General features: G+C 45.7%; 1 protein-coding gene across 6 annotated transcripts in view; it reads right to left on the bottom strand.

Annotated features, from left to right (window-relative positions):
* Window positions 1-23,710, bottom strand: part of LOC138262030 (histone deacetylase 9-like) — a 285,528-nt gene that overhangs the window by 39,064 nt on the left and 222,754 nt on the right. For all 6 annotated transcript variants that reach the window (XM_069211699.1, XM_069211696.1, XM_069211697.1 and 3 more), the window contains 3 exons: window positions 22,168-22,290; window positions 6,265-6,472; window positions 4,812-5,029 (listed from right to left, as the gene is read on the bottom strand). In XM_069211699.1, coding sequence (XP_069067800.1) covers window positions 4,812-5,029; window positions 6,265-6,472; window positions 22,168-22,290 — 549 coding nt within the window. The remainder of the gene's footprint in view (window positions 1-4,811; window positions 5,030-6,264; window positions 6,473-22,167; window positions 22,291-23,710) is intronic.

The following is a 23,710-nucleotide window of genomic DNA, read 5'->3' on the forward strand; positions in this document are numbered from 1 at the left end:
GTTCATTAGTTTTGGAGCTTGAGTGTGTTCATTTTTTTCCTAAATTCAAAGAGTTTTCTAGACTGTCGAATAGTGGAGGATTGTTGTTCAGCTATAATAGTAGCTACTTCGGCTAAATATTTTCAGACAGTAAAAACTTGAGTTCTCCCTTTCTCTGTTATTTTGTTTTCATAACTTCTAAAACAAATTACTAGAGTCACACATGGCTTGTCTATAGTATGTTTTATTCATCTACCGGTGGAGGATCACTTTTTGTATACCACAATGTCCAGTACTACTATATCGTTCTGCAGGAGTATCGACTATCAAGTAACACTATATTGTGAAGGAACATGTAAGGATAGATTTAATTTTCATAACTTGACATATGTGTACCTTGAAGACATACTTATGATCACGGGTGGAGGACTTGCAATCATCTATAAATACATGATTGCCTGTAGCACCTCCACAGACTCGGACACCAACCTCATGGAGCACCTCCACTTCAAAATATGAACTGACTACTCCACCATCCTGAAGGGAACCCTCGCCTCCCATCCTTCAGCCCCACGAGCAAAATGCTGCAACCACACTGCAGACTTTATTGCTCCCATCTCTATCAGGATCCACCAACTACATCCTCCTTGGGGACCTCCATTTACACCTGGAAGACACCACAGACCCCAACTCCAGGGCCCTCTTTGACAGACTCAGCAACCTCAGACTCACCAAGCTCATCCAAGGACCAACCCACTTGGCAGACCACACCTTTGACCCTATTTTCTCCTCCTACAACAGGATTGCTACCACCCACATGACCCCTCTCACATTGTCTGACCACTACATCACACATTTCAAGATACCCGCCCACTAAGCCACACCACCAGAAAAGCCCAAAGCACAATCAAGACGCTGAACCAAAATATCTGAAGAAAACTGGACCAAGACCCTAAAGAACACTCACCCAACCACATCAGGAACCTAAATGTCGACACCAAGCTCTTCAATAAATGGCTCTTTGACTGTGCCAACCACACTGCTCCCACCAGAAACAAAATCTCCAAAAACAGCAAACAATCCAGCTGGTACACAAACGACCTCAGACAGTCCAAGCGCCACTGCCAACAACTTGAAAGAAAATGGAGACTCGGCAAAAGCACCACAGAAAGTTCCACATACAAAATCACCCTCAGCCTCTTCCACCAACAACTATGAGACGTAAACAAAAAGGCCCTAATTCTCAGACTCAAAGCCAGCCCCAACAACATCAAAGAACTCTTCATCATTGTCAAGGAGTTCTCCAATTCTGCAGCTGCCAACAACGGCTAGGGCCTGAGAGGAGTTTGAAGAGTTCTGCTACACGGAGCTCTGCAAAGTGACCAAAAAACTCAGCTGCGCTACGTGGAGATCTGCAAGCAGCAGAGTGCATTAGGTTGGACTGTTCGTGCATTTTAGTGCTGGGCGTTTGTCCCACGCTGAAAAATAAGTGCAAACGGCTCTCCACGCAGCACAAGAGGGTGCTGCTTCTTTTCTGCCACTTGAGTAGATTTTCTACTCGAGCAGCAGCTTCCTCAATGCGAACTGAAAGTTTCTCAATGCGAGCAGTCGCATTCATCCGTGACCACCTGCGTTGAGAAATCTCCCAGGGAGGCGGTCTTGAGTAAGATTTTCCTCATTCGCCAACTCAATATTGGCGAGTGCGAGCGAGGAAAAAACTCTGCACTCTAAGTGGAAAAAACTCTGCAAATTCCACGAGTAGAGCGGAGTTCACCTCCCACCCCTAATAATCCCCAGATGATTGCCAAGATCTACGACACATTCAAACCACTGCATACTGATACAAATGCCCAGCAGGACACCTCTCTCATCACCAAACAGCAGCTAATCAAGTGGAGGCCCCTCTTGAATGAATACACCACCACCCTGATGAATACCACTACTCAGGAGCCCCCTCAGACCCATGCCCCCATTTCATAAACAACTTTGGAAGAATCATCATCTACTCCACTTTCACCACTATTATCAACACTTCTGTAACCACAGCCACCTTCCCGTCTTGCTGGAGAAAAGCAGAAGTCATTGATCTATTGAGGAAACCAATAGCAGACCCCAACACTCTTAGTAGCTTCAGACCCATCTCACGCCTGCCTTTTCGAGCTAAAACCATGGAGAAAGTCATCAATGCCCAACTCACAGACCACCAGGAACACCATCAACTCCTAGACAGCCTTTAGTCTGGCTTTTGCACCAGCCATAGTAAAGAAACAGCCCTCATTGCGGCCAATGATGACAACAGAAGCATCCTCGCCTGAGGAGAAATGATCGCAGTCATTCTCCTGGACCACTCTGTAGCTTCAATATGGTCTCCCACAACTCACTCATCAGAAAATTCAGCACTTGGGTATCTGTGGACCAATCCTCAAGTGGATATCCTCCTTCCTCATGGACAGAACTCAAAGAGTTAGACTTCCCCACACACCTCAGAACCCAAGAAACTAATCTGTGGAGTCTCATAAGGATCATCGCTCAGCACAACGCTCTTCAATGTCTACATGACACCCCTCGCAGACATCGTCAGAGCCCATGGCATCAACATAGTATCCTACAACAATGACACGAGGCTCATCCTCTCACTTACCGACTGAACCAGCATGAGAAATGTCACTGCTTGGAAGAAAAACAACTGCTTCCAGCTCTACATAGACGTCTCTGGATGGCCTCTGAACTTGCCCCCCCACCCTCCTCTGTAGACCACACCAAGAACCTGGGGATAATCCTGGATACCAAACTCTCCATGAGCAGACAGTTCAATGCTGTTGCTTCATCATGCTTCCAGATTCTGCGAATGCCACACAAGACTTTCAGGTGGATCCCACTTAACACCAAACAAACAGACACCCAGGGTCTTATCACAAGTAGACTTGAATATGGAAACGCCCTCTACTTTGGAAATCCAGCTCAGGTTCTATACCGACTCCAAACCACCCAGAACATTGCCACTAGACTCATCCTGAATATCCAGCAAAATAACCACATCTCTCCACACCTCAACACTCTCCACTGGCTCCTAGTCCAGGAAAGATGCAAGTTCAAGCTACTCACCTCACCTACCAAGTTCTCCACAACACCAGTCCAGCATACCTCAACCACAGCCTCAACTTCTACCAACCAACCAGAAACCTTTGATCTGCATTCGAGGAAAGAGCACACCTCCCTCACCTCTAGAACAAAAGTAGAGGATGTTCCTTACCATACCTGGCATCCAAGACCTGGAACAACCTCCCACAACACATCAGAACCGCCTTCACATGCTTCTGAAGTAACCTCAAGACATGGCTCTTCCAGATGAAACAGGCATGATCTCCTCCCCCCCCCCCATTATTTCTGAAAAGTATTGAGGTATAGCCAGGGAAATTTAGAATGGAGTTGCCAATTCAGTAAGTAATTCCTAATTCTAAGGGAAACCTCAGAGTCCCTCTTGTAATGCCCATTAACTCTGCCCCCAATACTGGTACCTACAGGAGGCAGACTTAATAGGATGGAGCTGGTGCATTCATAATGAGGCCCATCACACAGAGAAATGTTCTTAGTGGTGCGTTGACCTTTGTTGGGAGTGAGAAGCATACACTGTTGGGCTGTGCCCTTTGCCAGGAGGGAGGAGTGGACACTAGAAAACTGGAAAAAGGCTTCTTTGAAAGGGCTTTATTTCAAACTTTTTTAGAAAAAAAATGACAAATGTAGTTGATTTTGCAGGTTGGTGTGTAGCAAGATCCATTGCAAGAAACCTACGACTGACTGTTAGCACCCCCTGTTACTTTCATGTAAATCTGATTTCAGCTGACATTTGCTTGATCTGAAGTTGTGATGTGATGTGTCTGAGCTATAAGTGAGAGGGGTGGGGATGTCAAATGTATTAATTATATATAGTAATAGGAACACACATTTTAGTTTATTGGCAGTGCATGGCACTTAAATCAAGTTACACAATCCATAATGATACCTATGCCAGCATTGATCGAGCCTAATAAACCTCATCAAATGTTACAAAATATGTAAATAATGCAACACAATAAAGCTAATCAGATAAGCTAGTACATGACTTGAAAAAAGTAATTAGCAATTGTCTTGATAATCCTAAATGCTTGTAGTGGACGCTATTAAAAAGAAAAACATTTGCTGGTACTCACATTTTATGCTGGCTTACTGAAGTAAAGTCATGTGCCTAAGACCATAAAGTATACTTAAAGGAATTTCATACAAATCTGACCCTTCCTTCCAAAGAACACCCTTTCTGTGGTCCCATTAGGAGGATGTTTACCTTCAACTACCACTGACCATCATAATAGCCACCACAGGGCTAGGTACACATGCAGCACCTATACTCCTGTGTTGCCAGCCTGATGCAGTCATACTGTTGGAGACTAACATTCTCACCTGTCTAATCACAACACCTGGCATAGCATCAGCCTGGCATTGTAACACTTGCTCATAGCTGTAATCACATGGATAGTGAGATGAAACCCCTAGGAATTTATTAGGGTTCAAATCCTCTTTATATTGTGATTCCAATGTGAAATATACAGGTTTAATAGGTGTGTAATTTAAATTGCTGAAAGAGAGCTTCAGAAAGATTTTTCAAAGGCAGATGTAAGCAAATAGTGGAGTTTGAGTGCAATGAAATATATTGTGAATACTTCTCTCTAAGTATATCTGAACTTGAAAGGGTTCCATGCACACATTATAGATGTAGAATGACCCTCTACATACATATTTAACAGCTATTAAACTTCTTTTGGATCTAAAGAGTTTGAAATATAGAGTTATCTTACTTTATTCATTTGCATCTGTTGTTGGTACTGTTTCTGTTTTTCCAGGAACTGCTGGTGCTGCTGCTGGATGACAAGTTGGGCCAGTGTGCTCTGAGGTAGCGGAGCGGACTGAGTTCGATGTAAAGGCCGATGACGGGGCAATTTGTGGGCTACTCTCCCACCTGGAGAGACTCTTTCCTTTGCTACCAATGGAGACTGAGGATGAAGAGGTACCCCACCTGCAAAGGAAGAAACAAACATTCTTAGAAATACCAAACCACTATTCCTCACAGACAGGGCATCAATAAACTTTAATTTATTTTAAAAAACCACCAGGGCCAGACCCGAATCCAAAGCAGCGGTAACAACATTGTCAGACCAGGCCCGGGGTAAGGCGGGGCAAGTGTGAAGTACTGCTGCTTGTGTTACTGGGGGCCAATACTGGAGCACCACTGCAAAACCGCCCCCAGTAACAAAACTGGCCCCTTACTGCTAGAAAACCAGCCCCCATCCTTCCAGTCTCCCAGGGAACTCCCGCTCCCCGCTACCGCCAGTCTGGCCCTAAGAACCACATCGTTGGTGATTGATGTTGGAATTGAGCTTGGTTTTCTTTCGGTGATGTGGAGGCATGTAATGGGAACAGCCAGGTCCAAGTGGACCTTTTTTTTACTTGGATAATAATTCACCATCTTATGTAGAATTGTAACAAAATCCACAAATGTGCAACCAAGAAAGAGTTACCATATGCAAATTTCAGAGAAAAACTGAGTTCCAACAGAAATTGATTGTCAGATGACCTCAAGGCCCAACTCAATTACATCTCTGCTGGCAGTAATCATGGCTGGTATCATGAAAACCTACGGTATTGTGTGGTACAATAACAAACCACTGGTTGCAAAATACTTTGAAAGAGAAACCTACCACATGCCCCTTTCCAAACAATGATTCCATATCAATTTCCATGCCTAGTTTATGTGTTTAGCATTGGAAAAGGGATGTTTGCAGTCACAAACTTTGAATCAGAGGTCTGCAGCCATAGACATCCTTTGTACATCTAGGCCCTAGTTTGTTGAACTGAAGCACCACATACTGAGAAAGAATGAGGCTAAAAATTCTAAGTTGTCCATAATAGAAAAATCTGATCACGAGCACTTTGTAGAATGTGGTGTGATTCACAACTATCTGTAACTGCACTGGCAGTGAAAAATGAAAAAAGAATCATGCAGTAAAGAGATACCCAGAGTATTTGTCTAAAAACAATAGCAGGTAGTCATACCCATTCCTGAATGGGTTTCATGAGACCATTTTTCTTTCGGGTTGTGCGCTCTCATTTGCAGCCATCCCCTGGCATTCCCTTTTTGTTGAAGTACCACATATATAATCATTTCTAAAAACTCATCTGTATTGGATATTGCAACACTCAGATCCCTGCCCTGAGGTTCACTGACACTCTGCTAAAGTCAATTGTTTTTACCCGATGCAAGAAGCTTTTGCTGTCGCATTTGTTCTTTCAGTAGCAAATGCTGGAGAAGTGCCTGGTGGCTGCTGTTGGGTTTTCCTTCTGCTATGTGAGGATGGCTTGAAGATGCAGGAAGGCTTCCACTAAACTGACCAGGAAGAGTACCACCTTGCCTTATTGCCTGAGGCTCACATTTCTGTTTTTCCTTCAGGGTAGATGGTGCCTGTTCGAAAAGAACAGAGCAAAAATAAGTAAAATATATTAAAGTGGACTGGTGAAACAACAGAGCTTATAATCCTAACAATGAAAAATATTTGTTAGATGAGTATATATTTACTGTTTCCCAACATTTAGATTTATTGCATACATTGTTCAAGTACTTTGTGTATACTTTACATGTTTTATTGAAGGTACTCTTTCATGACTTGTGATCTGGGGTGTTTGTAAACCAAGACCAAATATGTGTGCTCATGTTCACAAGTACCAAAATGCTTAATATTCAAAATGAGCAACAAGCATGGAAAGCGTTCTCTTAAATCACATACAGATCATTATGAAATGAAATGGTAACGCCTGAATCATGTATGTAGGGTTCTGTGGAGTTCTGCCACGCGGAGAGCAATCCAAGTAACAGTTTTATTGGCTACTCTCTTAGATATGTTCTAGTGACCTCTTAGCCTTTGTAGTGGACCTGAAGTCACCATGAAGATGGTCCACACAACCGCCTGAGTAAGCCAGGCTACAGTGGTTTCTTTACGAGGGTGCTGGCGCTAAGCGCAGCCTAATTTAATGCGTGCGGCGTGGATGGTGATTGCAAATAGCAATTACCGGCATCCACATTTCTTTTAGAATGCTAAGTAACGTCAGTGGTATTACTTAGCATTCTAAAAGAAATGCGAATGCCTTCTGCCAGTGCTGCCTGGAATAGGACTCCTGCTGCCTGCCTGATGGATCACGCTCAGACATGGGCATCAGGTAGGCAGGCAGGTGTCTTGAAACACATGCGCTAGTACACATGTGTCTCATAGATAGCGGTGCTTCTTTCTGAAATACGGGCTGAAATGGTGCCAGCCTTGTAGATATATTTGGAGTCCTTGGACTCCACCCACTAATGGCGCCAGGCAGCGTCATGTTTTCAAGCAGCACCGTGCGGGTACAGAATCTGCCCTCTAACTCCCAAGACTGCTTAAGCTGTATCATGAGCCCACCCTTTCCTAAGTCAGCACTAGATGCGGTGGGGTCATCAAGCTTAACTGACCCCACCCATCATCCGTGTGTAGAGATGGGAAAGAGAGGGGTTATTTATTTAATTTTTTAAGAGCTTAAGTATAATTTCTACAATAATCTATTGTGCTATGATTACTGCTGTAACAGCGTATTTCCTAAAACAAGCATTTGCAACGCAATGGGTCTTGTATTTGCTTGAGTTGGAACTATTAGTATTGTAAACTCCTAACTGGACTTTTCTTGCCACATAAATTGAAAGAAAAAAAATGGGCGCAATCACACTATGTAAAACCCAGTGCGATCGCACTGAAATTGAAAACCAAAAAAACGAGCGCAATCGTGCTATGTAAAACGCAGCGCAATCGCGCTGCGTGAAAAATAAAAAAATTAAGTAGTACAGAAATCAGGCTGAAAACATGGAGCCTTGTATGTTTTCAGTAGTTTGCCGGTGCGCGCAAGGAGGGCTAAACACCGGAAAAGGCATGATATATGCATGCCTTTCACTAATGAAATCAAGCGGATTTTAAAACGCAAGCCCACAAACAAATGAAAGTGACAGGCATGACATGGTTAAAAGCCCAAAGAGAGATTACAATAGGGACGGAGCACTTGTGCGCTCGACCCTAAAAAGGTGCTTAAGCTAGCCTGACAAGATGTCACAGAATCATGAGACTCAACTCATGACCCTGTGATGTCGACTGTCATCCTGTCTGTTGCAAACAGATACACTGCACATTGCACAGGCTTCTGAGAAGTGTTTCTGTTTATTGCATTTCAGCCTTTGCAGAGTAGAGCTTTCGCTTTCAGCTTCTCTGTGAACTACGGCTAGGACTCGGACACCTTCCTCTGCGACAGCTGCACCATCCCAACCCTGGCCTCACCTCACCAACCTGCATGACTGACTGGGACCAAGCCTTTCGAAGTGCCTAGTAAATTATGTTTAAAATTGCATATATTTTCTTTTACCGATCTTCCTTATTCTTTTCTATTGCATATAAGCACATTGTAGTCAAATACGCCCAGAATGCCAGCAGTACAAAAACCTACTGTGCTTAATTTAATAGACTATAATGTTGCTCTAACTGTAAGAGTTTGGCCCACATTTATGGTTCACATGACAACTGCCTTGCCTCTTAATGCACGAATGGCACTGTCACCAGGGTGGGGCACGGGAAGAATGGTTCTAAGTTAATGTTTAAACATCACTTTTAACAAGTGCTTTCCAGTGGGGTGCTATAATGTTAGGTAATAATGTCAAAGCTGCACTTTTTACACCTTTGTAAAATAGTGCCCTCAGCTGCTAGTGAGTTAACTCAAATCAAATTGTCATTTGACTGACATCTGTGCCCTGCCTGTTCTGACTTTGTTCTGATGCCTAGTTACACACAAGAAATTAATTAAAGCTCAGCGGGATCATAACTAGGACCAGTCATTCACTAACGCGCAGTCGCAGACGCTTAAACATGTGCACCAGTGCTGGGCACACACTTCCATACACACACTTCCATGGACACCATTGCACCTATTCGTATGTACACACGTGTGTTTGTGCACATATCATTTGCACATAAAGACGTTGTCCCAAAGACAACACACTAATGCACATACATGAGCACACAATTTCATTTGCAAACACTTGCAATGCACACATACTCAAACATGATATACACAAATTAACGTTTGTTCACATACACATATGTTTACACAATTGCATGCAGTTGTTTGCACGAACTTGCATCTCCACACAAAATTACACATATGTCCATTACGATGATTGTAGTAAAACACTGATCGCGCTCTCCCTGTTCTCAGCTTTCAATATATAAATGATAAATGGCAAATCATTGTGTCTCGTAGGATGTATTTCACATCCAACACTATCACACTGTTTCTTATATTTTAAGCAATGCACGTTAGTTTCATTTCATAATTTAGTTTTCTTTAATAGATTTCTAAGGTACATGGACCCAAGGGCTTTAGAGTGATGTATGAAATAGTTCAAGTACAATGCTTACTTCGGTATTTTTAACAAACTGCCTTGATCATAAATGCAAAAATGTTGTTGACTTCTTCAAAATTAAATCTTTGTTGTGAATGGATGTTTCATATTTGTGGCCATGTAATATGTCATGGAGAAAACTGATATCAAAGTTAAATAGCTGAGGCAGAAAAGGAAGTGGCCAGCCTGCACTACCAGTAGGATCAAAATTGAAGTGTGTTTCTCTGTGGACGAATATGTTCCTCGGTTATGTGTTTTATATTACAAAGTCTCCCCTTTGGAGGTCAGACTTGCTTGGCAAACCAGAAATTCTATGGAATATTTTATGAGTTTTCCTTTATAAATGCATATAAGAACTGTATTGTTGGTCCATATAACATAGAAATAGTGCTAAAAACAGCACCAAAATACCCCAATGTATTTTGATTTTCTCGGAAGGGACCCACAAGCCCCCTTTATTAAGGTGGCCTTGCTTGCTTTGCTTGCTCAAATGGAATAAGTCAGAGACTGCTCTTACACCCCACCACTTTCAAAGTCCACCAGCCACCACTAAAGCCAAGGCTTGTTTAAAAAAGTTGGGGAAAGGTAAAACCCTCACTCGGTGATAAAAGCACTCTGGTGTGTAAAGTAGCACGTCACTCTGTAATTTTTGATCACTTGTAAACATTTAGGGACTGATTATAGGTCAGACACAATAACAAGTGAAAAGTGCACCGTTGCTAATTACCCATTGCAAAGGATGTGGTAATTAGTCAGTGCGCAAATTGCGCCTGACTCAGAGTTGCAGACATTAAAAAATACAAGCGCATGCAAATTGCACATATTTACAAGTTTCGAGGAATTGTATTTTGCTCTTTTTATATGTGTGTGTGTGTGTGTGTGTGTGTGTGTGTGTGTGTGTATGTGTGTTTTTCAGGTCCTGAGCTCGCCCCCCACGACCGCAGCACCAACCTGCTGCCTCCTGCCTCTGTCCCCCGACCACGCTGCTGTTTGCGTGTTCGAGGCCCTCCTCCACCCGCAGGCATCCTCCTGCGCCTCATCCCTGGGGTCTAGTGGGCTCTGACTAGCTTCACTTGACCCGTGTGCCGCTTTCCGCCGTCCTGTAAGTTGTTTTTCTCATTTTTCTGCGCCTCGCCTCCAGCGCTTCTGCCCCCGTTGTGCCCCTCTGATTGCTGTTTCCCCGATCGTGTACTGTGCCATTACTGTATTTCATACTGTGTGTTTTCATATTGTGACTGCCTTTAATTTCGCTCGATTTTTGGTGCCTTTTGCCCCTTGTGCGCTCCCCCTGCTCTCCGATCCCTGCCGCTGCCTCCCTGCGGCCCCGCCCCCCTCGCGCCCCCATTCGCCGCTCCCTTCCGCCTCCCGCCTCCCAGCTGCTCCTCCCTCCCCCCTCCCCCCTCCCTTCTTAATGGCTGGCGCTGCGCGTCCGCGCGCAGCGGGCGTGCCGCTGGCGCACCGGAGGCGCGCCAGAGGCAAGCCCGTCTGCGCCTGTCCGCGCCTGGACCGCGCCCAGCGCCACCCCCCCTGGTCCTCGCGCCCCCCGCATCCCCTGCGTCCGCTACTCAACCAACGAACTCCGCGCACTCAACCCCGGCCCCTCCGCAGAGTGCTTCCTTGCAACCCCGAAGCACACAAAAGGACCTTTCTCCTGCCGCACCTGCAACTTCTCCTGCGACAGAACGGCGAAGCCAACAACAAGAACTTCCAACACCAACCACCTGAACTGCATCCTCATCAACACACGCTCCGCACGAAAACACGCCATCGAACTCTGGGACTTACTCGACACCACCGCCCCTGACGTGGCCTTCCTGACCGAAACCTGGTGGAACGACTCCTCGGCCCCGGTCATCGCAATCGCCATACCGGAGGGATACAAAATCACCAGAAGAGATCGAACCAACGGAATCGGCGGCGGAATAGCCATCGCCCACAAATCTACCCTCAAAATCCACACCCACACGGACGACACCCTCAAGACAGCCGAACACCTCCACTTCCAGATCCACACGGACCCCAACACGACCCTCAGAGGAACCCTCATATACCGCCCTCCAGGACTAAGAGCCCCCTTCAGCGACACCGTCGCCGACCTCGCGAGCACCCACGCCCTCGCTTCCCCAGACTACATCCTCCTGGGAGATCTAAACTACCATCTAGAAAATAACAACGACGTCAACACCGCATCACTGACCTCCAACCTCCTCAACCTCGGACTCCGTCAACTGGTCAACACTCCCACCCACATCGCCGGACACACTCTTGACCCCCTCTTCACCTCAAGCAACCACATCTCTTTCAGCCACACCTCCGAACTCCACTGGACCGACCATCACTGCGTCCACTTTTCCTATACGAAAATCACTGAACACCACCGCATCCCTCTACCTCCTCACCGCCGCTGGGGAAAAATCACCCAAGACCAACTAACCAGCACCCTCGTCAAAAACCCACCACCCGACTCAACCGACCCGAGCACTGCCGCCATCAACCTCCATCAATGGATCCTCGACTGCGCCAACACCTTAGCCCCACTCAAGAAACCCACCGCCAACCAAGGAAAGAAAAAACCAGCCTGGTTCACAGACGAACTGACCGCCTCCAAAAGCCTCTGCCAGAAGCTCAAGAAGAAGTGGATCTTAGAGCGCACACCCGACAACCTCGCCTCTCTCAAAGACGCCAACCGTGAACACCACCAACGGATCCGAGTCGCCAAGCGCGCCCACTTCACTGAATGCATCAACAACAACGCCCACGACTGCAAAGAACTCTTCGGCATTGTGAAGGAACTCTCAAACCCCAACGCCAACTCCAACGACATCCCGCCCTCCCAGAAACTCTGCGACAACCTCTCCACCTTCTTCCACCAGAAAATCACAACCATCCATGACAGCTTCAACGCCACTCCGCCGCCAGACCCCACCCCTGACATCTCCACAGACGCCTGCCGCCTCACCGCCTGGACCCACGTGGACGACACCGAAACAATAACAACCATGAACACCATCCACTCAGGCTCCCCCACGGACCCATGCCCACATCACGTGTTCAACAAAGCCAACGCCATCATCGCCCCCAAACTCCGCAACATCATCAACCTCTCCTTCGACTCCGCCACCTTCCCAGACAGCTGGAAACACGCAGAAATCCAACCCCTCCTCAAGAAACCCAAGGCTGACCCCAACGACCTCAAAAAATTCCGACCGATCTCTCTCCTCCCTTTTCCAGCAAAAGTCATCGAGAAGATCGTCAACACACAGCTCGCCCACTTCCTCGAAGACAACTCCATCCTAGACCCCTCTCAATCCGGTTTCAGACGAAACCACAGCACCGAGACTGCACTCCTCGCCGCCACAGATGACATCAGAACTCAAATGGACAACGGCGAAACCTCGGCCCTCATCCTCCTCGACCTATCAGCCGCTTTTGACACAGTCTGCCACCGCACCCTACTGACCCGCCTCCATGAAGCCGGCATCCAAGATAAAGCCCTCAACTGGATCTCATCCTTCCTCTCCGACAGAACCCAGAGAGTCCGACTCTCCCCTTTCCGCTCCAAAGCCACCAACCTCATCTGCGGCGTCCCCCAAGGCTCCTCCCTCAGCCCTACGTTGTTCAACGTCTACATGGCCCCCCTCGCTAAACTGGCCCGCCAACATCACCTCAGCATCATCTCCTACGCCGACGACACCCAGCTCGTCCTCTCCCTGACCAAAGACCCACTCACCGCCAAAACCAACCTCCACGAGGGACTAAAAGCCATCGCCGAGTGGATGAACGACTGCCGCCTGAAGCTCAACTCCGACAAGACGGAAGTCCTCATCCTCGGGCGCACCCCTTCGGCCTGGAACGACTCCTGGTGGCCCACCGACTTCGGACCCCCACCCACCCCAGCCAGCCACGCAAGAAACCTCGGCTTCATCCTGGACTCCGCCCTCACCATGTCCAAACAGGTCAGCGCCGTCTCCTCTTCCTGCTTCAACACCCTTCGAATGCTCCGCAGAATTTTCAAGTGGATCCCAACAGAAACCAGAAAGACGGTGACCCAAGCCCTCGTCAGTAGCAGACTTGACTACGGCAACGCACTCTACACAGGCATCCCAACAAAAGACATCAAACGACTCCAGCGTATCCAAAATGCATCCGCCCGCCTGATCCTCGACATACCCCGCCGATGTCACATCTCACCTCACCTGAAGGACCTCCACTGGCTCCCCGTGGACAAGAGGATCACCTTTAAACTCCTCACCCACGCTCACAAGGCTCTACACAACACCGGACCTACCTACCTCAACTTCAGACTCAACTTTTACACCCCCACTCGCCAACTCCGCTCTGCCAATCTCGCCCTCGCCATCGTCCCCAGGATCCAGCGCAAGACCTCCGGCGGCAGATCCTTCTCCTTCCTCGCCGCCAAGACCTGGAACTCTCTCCCCACCTCACTACGCCAGACCCAGGACCTCCTCACCTTCAGGAGACTCCTCAAGACCTGGCTCTTCGACCGCTAACAGCTCACCCCCCCCCCCCCCAGCGCCTCGAAACCCTGACGGGTACATAGTGCGCTTTACAAATGAAATGATTGATTGATTGATTGTGTGTCTGTTTGTGTATTAAGGGATGATTTTTTGCAAAAGGCTATTAATCAATTTCCTTGGGTAGCTCGATGTGAGTGCATTGGTTGATGTTACATAATATTGCACATTTTAACATACATTTGAAATAATGTTGCACTTTATTATATCAAGTGCTGGACAATTGACTTATATGGCTGGTTCATACTCCATTACAATTCCCTGTTTCGTGTATGTTCATCCATGACGTGCATTCTGACATGATAATTATCACGGATTCGGTACTTTTCTTTTTACAAATCACTTACATTTTATGATATCATATATTTTAATACAAACACCAATACATTTATCTTGTGAAAATACATTTGTTCTTGGCACAAATCGATGTCATATCACAAATTGATTTGTTGCTATGGGAGCTTTTGCGGGCATCCCAGGGCAATCAGGGTTTACTGAACTCTGAGTGCAACAATGAAGTCCTTTTCCTACTCACGTTCTGCAACTGACCTTGTTATTGAGCCCAAATTGAGCAACAAGTACACCCCATTAGCACTAAACCTTTATGACATCGAAATTGAGTGGTCCGAGGCTTCCACTCTGGGACCTGTTCCAGACTGTTCCTTACTTTTGTGTATTCTTCCCAGATGATCAAGGCGCAGTCTTAGTCTTCTAGTGTCAGCAGGAAGGTGGGTGGTGCTAGGAACCCCATGCCAGGGAAACCAAAAACAAAAGGAACACAAAGCAGGAGAGGCTTCCCCACTCAGGATCTTCTCAACATGTTGGGGGTAACACCTCTGAGGAAGAATGGATGAGGAAAGGGGCAAGGGCTGTCCTACACTCCAAAGAGGCCCTCTGTCTCCCATCCTCCACACCCTAGAGTCTGTTTCTTTACAAATGACCTCAAGCATGCTTTAGAGGATTCCTATGATTCTCACTGCTATCTTGCCTGCTCTTTCTAACCTTCATTTTAGGTACCATTCATCTTTGGTGTAGCGAGGGTGCCATGGGCCCTAGTGTAAGTAAAAAATATGACCCTCCTTTTTTAAAATAATCAGTGCTCAGAGGGCTCCTTAGGCTTCTGGGCTGAAGTGCCACTGCATTATTGACAGCCATGCCCTTTTCACTCATGTACAATTCATGTTCTGCCACGTTCATACACAACACATACACAAAACCCACATTCTACTACACATGTAGACCGCAATCATAAATGTCACCCATATTCTACATAGAGGGAGGGAATAACCAGCTGCAGGGTACTGAAAGCAAATTTAAAACCAGAGAGCACAGTGGGCAACTTTACTTAGGAGGCAACAGGACAAAAATGCCTGTCTTGCTACTTTATTCTTTTGCTGTCTCCATAGCCTGGTGAGATGACGATATTCATGTTCAGCAAAGGAGGGTGCATATGGGGTCCCTCGAGAAAAGAGAGCTCAGCTCTGAATCACATTTAATATCACAGTAGGACCTTAATGTAGATGCATGGTTACTGAATGGGAAGAGGGCCAAAAATTAACAAGCATTGGCCGATCACCAGTCTTTTCCCTTTGTCAGTGCTTGTTTTTCTTTTTCATGGTTTTTGGAAAACTTTATTGTTCTGGAAGCTACTGGGCCCTCAATCTGCAACACAAAATTGGGTTAGGTAAGAATACAAATATTTTTTGGTCCAAAATGTGGGCATTGCTACAAAGCTCCCTGGCACTTAAGGGAACTGCTTTGTATGTGGATGTGCTTGATTGTGAAAGTGCAGAATGAAGTCATTCAGAGTAAAGTTAGCCAATGGCTGAAGTGGGCTACCCCTTTACTCCATGCTTATGCTGTGTTGAATGCCACATATCCAGCCAAAGGATGAAGAAGGCTGGCTGAAGGACATGTAAGTATATTAAACATATAATTTCAGCAAAATCAAGAGGTCTTGTCTTGCGCTAGAGGTAAAAAGTCACAAGAAACTGGCTATTGGGAGCTCAGGAAATGAGTGCATGCTCATTCAAGCCATGCAGGGGACCTTTCCCGTCCCAGTTGCTTACAAATGTATAAGGTCTCACTCTTTTACAGATGACTGATTGGTTCTCCGATAAGGCAAAATGTGGACAAGATGTGTCCATTCACTTTTCGGTGATAATATGCAGCACCGTCCTAGAGAGGAAATCAAACGAGGCACCTGAGGCTACAAAGGCATTCCTGTTATTTCAAAGGCTTTGCCCGTGTTATTCAAGACTGTTGCACTGGCAACAATAAACAAGAAGGCACTGCAGGTTATAATCCTCTGTTTTTTGTGCGTATGTGTGTGTTGTTAGAAAGGACCGGGTATTGGAATGCTCCTCAGTTCTTTGATGAGGGGTGTAACTTTCATGAGAGGGTTCAGGGTGGCTTGACAAACCTGGCATTTCCACGCTACTAAAGAGCGTGTCCTCTCTCATTATAATGGCCCTCCCATCGGCCTTCTAGCCGGCACGCCACAAATGAGTAGAAATATTAACGCAACTCAGTGCTTAATTTCAAGCGGTGGTTTCCGGTGAGGGGCACCAGCACTTGAAAGCAGAAAGCTGCAGCAGTGAGCTGAAGGGGCAGGGAGTGGTTGTAAATAAAGAGGTCCGAGATGGTTCGCACATTTAAATGCAGCAGCCGCGAGTTTCAAAAGAAACCTTTGGGCACAGGCACGATTTTATTTACAAATTAAGCACTGACGCAACTACTGGTAAAAGGATAAAAGGAAACAGCATGAGGAGGGGGAGCAATACCGCGCCAGCCTCAGCTATCGCGTGATCAGTGCATTTCAGGTTTGCCTTGATCGTCATCGGTGTCTTGCCACAATAGATCCTCGCGGATGATCCGCATCCCAGATGTTCACACACATCGGCAGATGCTCACACTTCTCTGCGAACTTCAGGAGGCTTTGTTGTGTCCCCCCCCCCCCCCCATCCCACAAAGTTCAAGGAGATTCGTCGAAATGCAAACCATATTGGCCTCTCCGCTCAGAGCCACGCCAAGCCGCCCAGTATTAATCATCACTAAATGAAACACCCTGTTTTTGCCATTTCCTCTCGGCGGTTTCCTCATGCTGAATGGAGGAACGAAGAGCAGAGCCCTGCCTGCTAATGTTCCTTCTCTGACCGCAGGAAAAGCTTTGTTCTGCAGGGGCACCTTAGGACACTGCGCCAGGGGCACTAACATGACCCATTACTTCTAAGCCATCAATAGTTTTGACATGACTATGCATCCTCTTGTCGTGAGACGCTTCGCTTCGCCAGAAATAAAGCAAATTCTTTGGGGAACTCCGCTCTCAGATCCTCCAGGAAGGGAATTGAAACGTAATCCAGCAAAATAAGGTATTCTTAAAGAAATAGGATGTAACGACCCAGTCAAGATGAACACATGGCTTGCACCTGTTCGTTTGGGAATCCTGCACCTCTCACATAGGATGGTAATGCGCATGTTTCAGACCCTTACAATGTTATGGTGGCAAGAAAACGAATGAGTAGGAAAAACTCTCAAAGGAGCACTCGCCGTGTACTCTTTGCATGGGGCACAGTAATACATGTGGGTGCACAAGGTGCACCCTCTTCTGAATCGGTCACTTCGAAGTTGTGATTAAAACGCGAATTGCTTGTGCGAGCATGGGGGGGGGGGCAATTTGCTAATCCTCCGGTGTGCGCCGAATAGGGCGGGCAAACGCCTGCATAAAATGAAATGTATGCAAAACCTGTAATCCTGTTTTGGAAATAAACATGAGTGTGCGCCTAAAACGCGATTGCAACATCATATGTGGTAAGCAGTAAGCGACACTACCACATGTATATGTTGTCTGTGTTATCAAGTATGTTGGACTTGGCCCTTTTTGCAGGGTAATCCCCAAACGTTTTGCCTTCTTCCTCCTATCTTTTCTGACCTGTTTTTGTTGGCTTTAGGACTCAGGCCACTTTACCACTGCTGACCAGTACTAAAGTGCAAGTGCTCTCTGTCTAAATTGTATTGGTAATTGATTTGTCCATAATTGTAATATTTGATTTACTAGTAAGTCCCTAGTGCACCATGTGTGCCAAGGGCCTGTTAGTCAAATGCTACTAGTGGGCCAGCAGCACTGATTGTGCCACCCATATGAGTAGCCCTATAAACATGCCTCAGACCTGCCACTTCAGTGTCTGTGTGTGCAGTTTTAAACTGCCAGTGGACCTGGCAAGTGCACCTACTTGCCATGCCGAAACCTTCCCTTTTACTACATGTAAGCAGGTTGCAGTGTATTTAGAAGGTAGGCCATGTACTAGTGTGTTTTATATGTCCTAAGAGTGAAATACAGATAAATTCAGTTTTCACTATTGCAAGGCTACCTCTCCCATAGGTTAACATGGTAATTGCCTTGAAATATCTTTTAAGGGTAATTTCCCATTGTGAGCAGATAAAGATATGGAGTTTGTGGTCCCTGAACTCACAATTTAAAAATACATTTTTTGATAAAGTTGGTTTTTAAAGTGTAAGTTTGAAAATGCCACTTTTAGAAAGTGGGGATTTTCTTGCTTAGCCATTCTGTGGCTCTGCCTGTCTGTGGAATACATATCAGGGCCAGGATGACAGTTGGACTGTTTGTGAATTTACTGTTGAGAGTCACACAAAGGGAGCTAAGGTGAGCCCTGCATGTCCTGATGAGTCTTCCTGGGCTAGAGAGGTGGGAGGAGCTGATACTTGCACCTGAATAGGGCTGTGCCTGACTTTACACAAAGCTGTCTCCAACCCCCTGGGATGTGTCTGGGTCCAGGGCAGGAAAAGCAGGGTCTTGTGCGCTACAAAGACTTTCCTTTGAAGTTTGCCTACTTCAAAAGCAGAAATGAGCATGAGTATCGGGCCTCTGAGACCATAACTTCAGAACACATCTGGACTGGGGACATTCTGCCAGAAAGAAGAGCTGTAGGAGGAACTGCCACTCTGCCTGTTACTTTGATGTGCTGGCCTGCTACAGCTTCTTCTGTCCTGGGAGTGAAAGGACTGGACTTTGTGTTCTACATCCTGCTTTCCAAGGTTCTCTAAAGGCTTGAACTGAGCTTGCCTGCTGTTAAGAAGCCTCAGGGACATCAAAGACTTCACCTGCCAGTGCCTGGACTCTTCTGCTGAGAGTCCGGACATGCCAAGAGGTGCTAAATCCAGTCCCTGGGCCCTTGGAAGTGAAAACTGTTGTCCTGAGGAAGAAAATCCACGCATCGGATTGCCGTGGCTGAAAATCAACACAGTGCCTACCTTGCAGTGGAAGGATTGACACAGCACCTGTAGGACCAATGCAGCGCCAATTCCACTGAAGCTCTATCATCACAGTGTATCTGGATTTTCCCACGCATCATCCCAGGGTGTCATTTTCGCACCAATCCCGCACTGCAGCAAGGAACTGACCAGAAACGGATGCATTCCCACTCCTATGAGGAGCGAACCGACCCATCACCTCCCTTGCCAGTAAAGAATTGATGGATCATCTCCCCTGCCAGTAAGGAACTGTTTCAACACCTGTCCTGTGAGGAGAGAATCGAGGCATCACCTGCCCTGTCATTAAGGAACCTACGCATCACCTCCCCTGTGCATTAAGGAACTGACGCATCACTTCATTTTCTGGCACCTCACCTCCTCTGCGCCCCGCATCATCTATGTTTTTGACACATCCCAGGTACTGTGTGTTAAAAAGAGACAACCACTGATTCCTCTGGACAAAGACTCTTTGCAACTCTTAAAAAGTGATATCTTTGCTTGTGTATGTTGGATTTTTGTCATTTGTGTCTTGTATTATTCAGATAAATATCGGCTATTTTTCTAAACTGGTGTGGAGTCCTTTTGTAGTGTTTTCACTGTGTTACTGTGTGTGTGTACAAATACTTTACACATGGCCTCTGAGATGTCTGACTGCTTGTGCCACGCTACCAAGGGGGTGAGCAGGGATTATCTTTATTCTGTGACTCCCTTACCCTGACTAGAGTGAGGGTCCCTACTTGGACAGGGTGCAAACCATTGTCAACTAGAGACTCCATTTCTAACAAAGTGACAGTACTATAACCAGACTGCCTAGTTAACATTGTTAGAGAAAAAAGAAAACTTGTAGTATCTACTGTCAATTTCATATCTTTTATTTAAATGGATAAATAACCACAAAGTGACATTCTAGTTCTTGGGCTGATACAGGATGTTATTGCAATTAATACTTTGTTGCACATATGTATAAAACCCTACTTGTTTGGAGTGACCTGTACATTAGAAGAAGAGAGGCCTTTATACTGCAACAAGATGTATGTACTTCTGTGTGTGTGTCGTAGTTGAGAAACCTCTGACTGTGATCTCGTACCCAGGGCTGACTGAAATATTTAGAAGGAATCTTGTCAATAGTTCTCTACTTCTAGAGTAGCCAAAAATTTAAAAACATCATAGATGCCAAAGAGTGATATCACAGATCGCATTCTGTTACATAGGTGTTGCCTTATTGGTTCAGAGTCCTCTGGGAATGATAAGGCTGCCAAATAGATCTGGAATAATTTATGGAGAACTAGGAAAGCAATAGTAGTCTATAAATAATTTTCATGTGTTCTTCAGCGGTGTATATCACTTTTCCTTAAAGAAATGTGCGACACATATGTATTTCAAGCCAGAGCATCAACGAATAAATGAGTGTGGGAGTGAGTGAATGAGGAAGGAAGTAAGTTGAGTATGTGAAATAGGGGGTGAATTAATGAGTATGTGAAGCATGGAGTGAGAATAAGAGTGAGAGAGTGAGAAAGGCAGGGAGGGTGCAAGGAAACAAAGAAACTAGTAGGAAGGAATATGACGAAGTGAGCAAGCATGAAAGGAGGCAATCCTGAGTCAATCAGGGCCAGTAAGTGAATGTGTGAATGAAGATCCTTTTTTAAACCAAGGATCCATATACAAGCATTACTTAATTGCAAATTTTTAGGGCACAAATCAAAAGGGTAAAGTTAGATCAGAAGTCAAAGTTTAGACATGAAGTCAAACTTTACACCTGACGTCTAATTTACACCTAAAGTCTAAGTTTAGACCTAAAGTCTAACTTAGACCAAAGGTCCAACTTTACCACTTTTCAGTATTCACAAAGATAAGTTACCATATGTAGCTTTACTACTAGAATCTTTACTAATAGTAACATTACTAGTAGTATACTTACAAGTAGTAACTTACCTTTGTTAATACTGAAAAGTAGTAAAGTTACACTTTTGGTCTCAGTAAGACTTCAGGTCTAAACTTGGACTTCAGGTCTAACTTTACCTTTGTGAATCCGGCCCTGAGTGTATGAATTTGGTGCTAACGAATCATGTGCGAATAAGGTCAACAGAGATTAAATTCTCCATTAACATTTCAGAAGCAGCGAGAACTGGTAGCCATGGTGTTCCTATATCTCATTTTCGATAACAAGCTCTCCTCTAGTGCGCCAGATGTGTATGTTAGGGGCATGGCTATGGAAGAGAGGTAGGCTTGGCATATCCCAGGGTGACACCGAGGGGCAATCTAGTCCTGATTGAAGAGCAGTTTTTAGGGAGGTCTATCAGCACCTGCTTAAACCTACGCTAAGGCCCTCAACTCGTTTACCAGATGCTTCTGCCTCAGCTGCCAGATGGAAATGAATGGATACATCAACACAGCCTCCCCCACCTTGACAGAAATATTGACCTAGGAAGCGCACATTCTGCCAAAGAGCTGCAGCGTGGCACTTTTTTTTTTACAATCCAGGTAATTTGTGAGCAGAGCAATTGTCAATTTGTGTCTAACAACCTCCATGCTCCATATATTCTGTGTCATGCTCTGGAACGTAAATGAGTTGCCAGAAATTGTTTGTCCACTGAAAATGTGCACCAAAAGCAAGAAAGCTTGTCTTACTCTGACAGTTAGGAAAACTCGCAGTCGGAGAGTTTACACAAAACTAAAAAAGTGCAGAGAAAAGTTGGCTGCTGCCAAATTACAGAATTCTTTTTTCTACTTTTTCTGAAAAAAATACCTAGAAAGTAGGATCTGACAGTGGAAATTTTATTTCCAAAACCTGAGCAAATTGCACATTGCGGATATCTGATCAGAGGCAAACAGCTTACCAGGGCTCTGCTTATTGGATAGTCTGCTGTGAGAGCGGCAGGTACTTACAGTGAGCGAGGAGGACACTGCCGGAAGTCCCAGTGTGATGTTCGGTAGAGAAGGGGATGTGTACAGGCTAAGCAGGTTCATGGATTCTTCGTGGCTCAGAAGGCGCTGCTGGGAAACCACATGCTGTGAATGGAAACATGATTTACCACATTAGTGGACGCTACATTAAAATGAGGTGGCCAATTTACTACAACTCCACAACATGGGTTTTCCGCATTTAAAGTAGTTCATGAGTGACAAGGTCATGTTTTCACATGTGATATTGTTACGCACCAAAACGATAAAGGCACTCACCTGTGGTACTCTCACACAAGGGCTCTCGTTCGTAGTGATAGCCCCGTACCTAGTGATGTGCTCTGAAGGTACTGAACAGAGGCACGCGTTGATTTACACACTCTTTTATATAAACATGCATTACAAAGCAGAGTGGATAATGGGAGGAAACCAGGAGTCAAATAAAACACTGCATTAGCCTTGATGGAAACTTGAGCATCCACTCTTGTGGTAGCAGCTAAAAAGAGTCTGACTGCACGTGAAATGAGCAACAGGTGTGTCTTAAGGAAAGCGTCTGAATCAGCGTGATGTGGGCTAAAGGTGGGTTCTATGGCAAGAGACTGACTGCATGTGAAGTGGACAACATTTGTGCTTTATGGAAAGAGTCGGAAAGTATGTGAAATGCTCAACAGGTGTGTTTTATGGAAACAGTCTGTATCCGTGTGACATGGGCTAAAGGTGTGTTCTATGGAAAGAGACTGACTGCACGTGAAATGTGAAACAGGTGTGTTTTATGGAAAGTGTCTGAATCCGCGTGATGTGGGCTAAAGGTGTGCTCTATGGAAAGAGACTGACTGCACGTGAAATGTGAAACAGGTGTGCTTTATGGAAAGAGTCTGAATCCGTGTGACGTGGGCTAAAGGTGTGTTCTATGGAAAGAGTCTGAATGCACGTGAAGTGGACAACATGTGTTTTATGGAAAGAGTCTGAATCCGCGTGATGTGGGCTAAAGGTGTGTTCTATGGAAAGCGACTGACTGCACGTGAAATGTGAAACAGGTGTGCTTTATGGAAAGAGTCTGAATCCGTGTGACGTGGGCTAAAGGTGTGTTCTATGGAAAGAGACTGACTGCACGTGAAATGTGAAACGGGTGTGCTTTATGGAAAGAGTCTGAATCCGTGTGACATGGGCTAAAGGTGTGTTCTATGGAAAGAGTCTGAATTCACGTGAAGGTCACACCAGGTGTGTTCTATGGAGAGAGTCTGAAAGCACGTGAAATGTACAACATGTGTGTTTTATGGAAAGAGTCTGAATCCGTGTGACATGGGCTAAAGGTGTGTTCTATGGAAAGAGACTGACTGCACGTGAAATCTGAAACAGGTGTGTTTTATGGAAAGAGTCTGAATCCGCGTGATGTGGGCTAAAGGTGTGCTCTATGGAAAGAGACTGACTGCATGTGAAATGTGAAACAGGTGTGCTTTATGGAAAGAGTCTGAATCCGTGTGATGTGGGCTAAAGGTGTGTTCTATGGAAAGAGTCTGAATGCACG

This window comes from Pleurodeles waltl, chromosome 10 (genome assembly GCF_031143425.1).
Source record: "Pleurodeles waltl isolate 20211129_DDA chromosome 10, aPleWal1.hap1.20221129, whole genome shotgun sequence".
In the NCBI taxonomy this organism is placed as follows: domain Eukaryota; kingdom Metazoa; phylum Chordata; class Amphibia; order Caudata; family Salamandridae; genus Pleurodeles; species Pleurodeles waltl.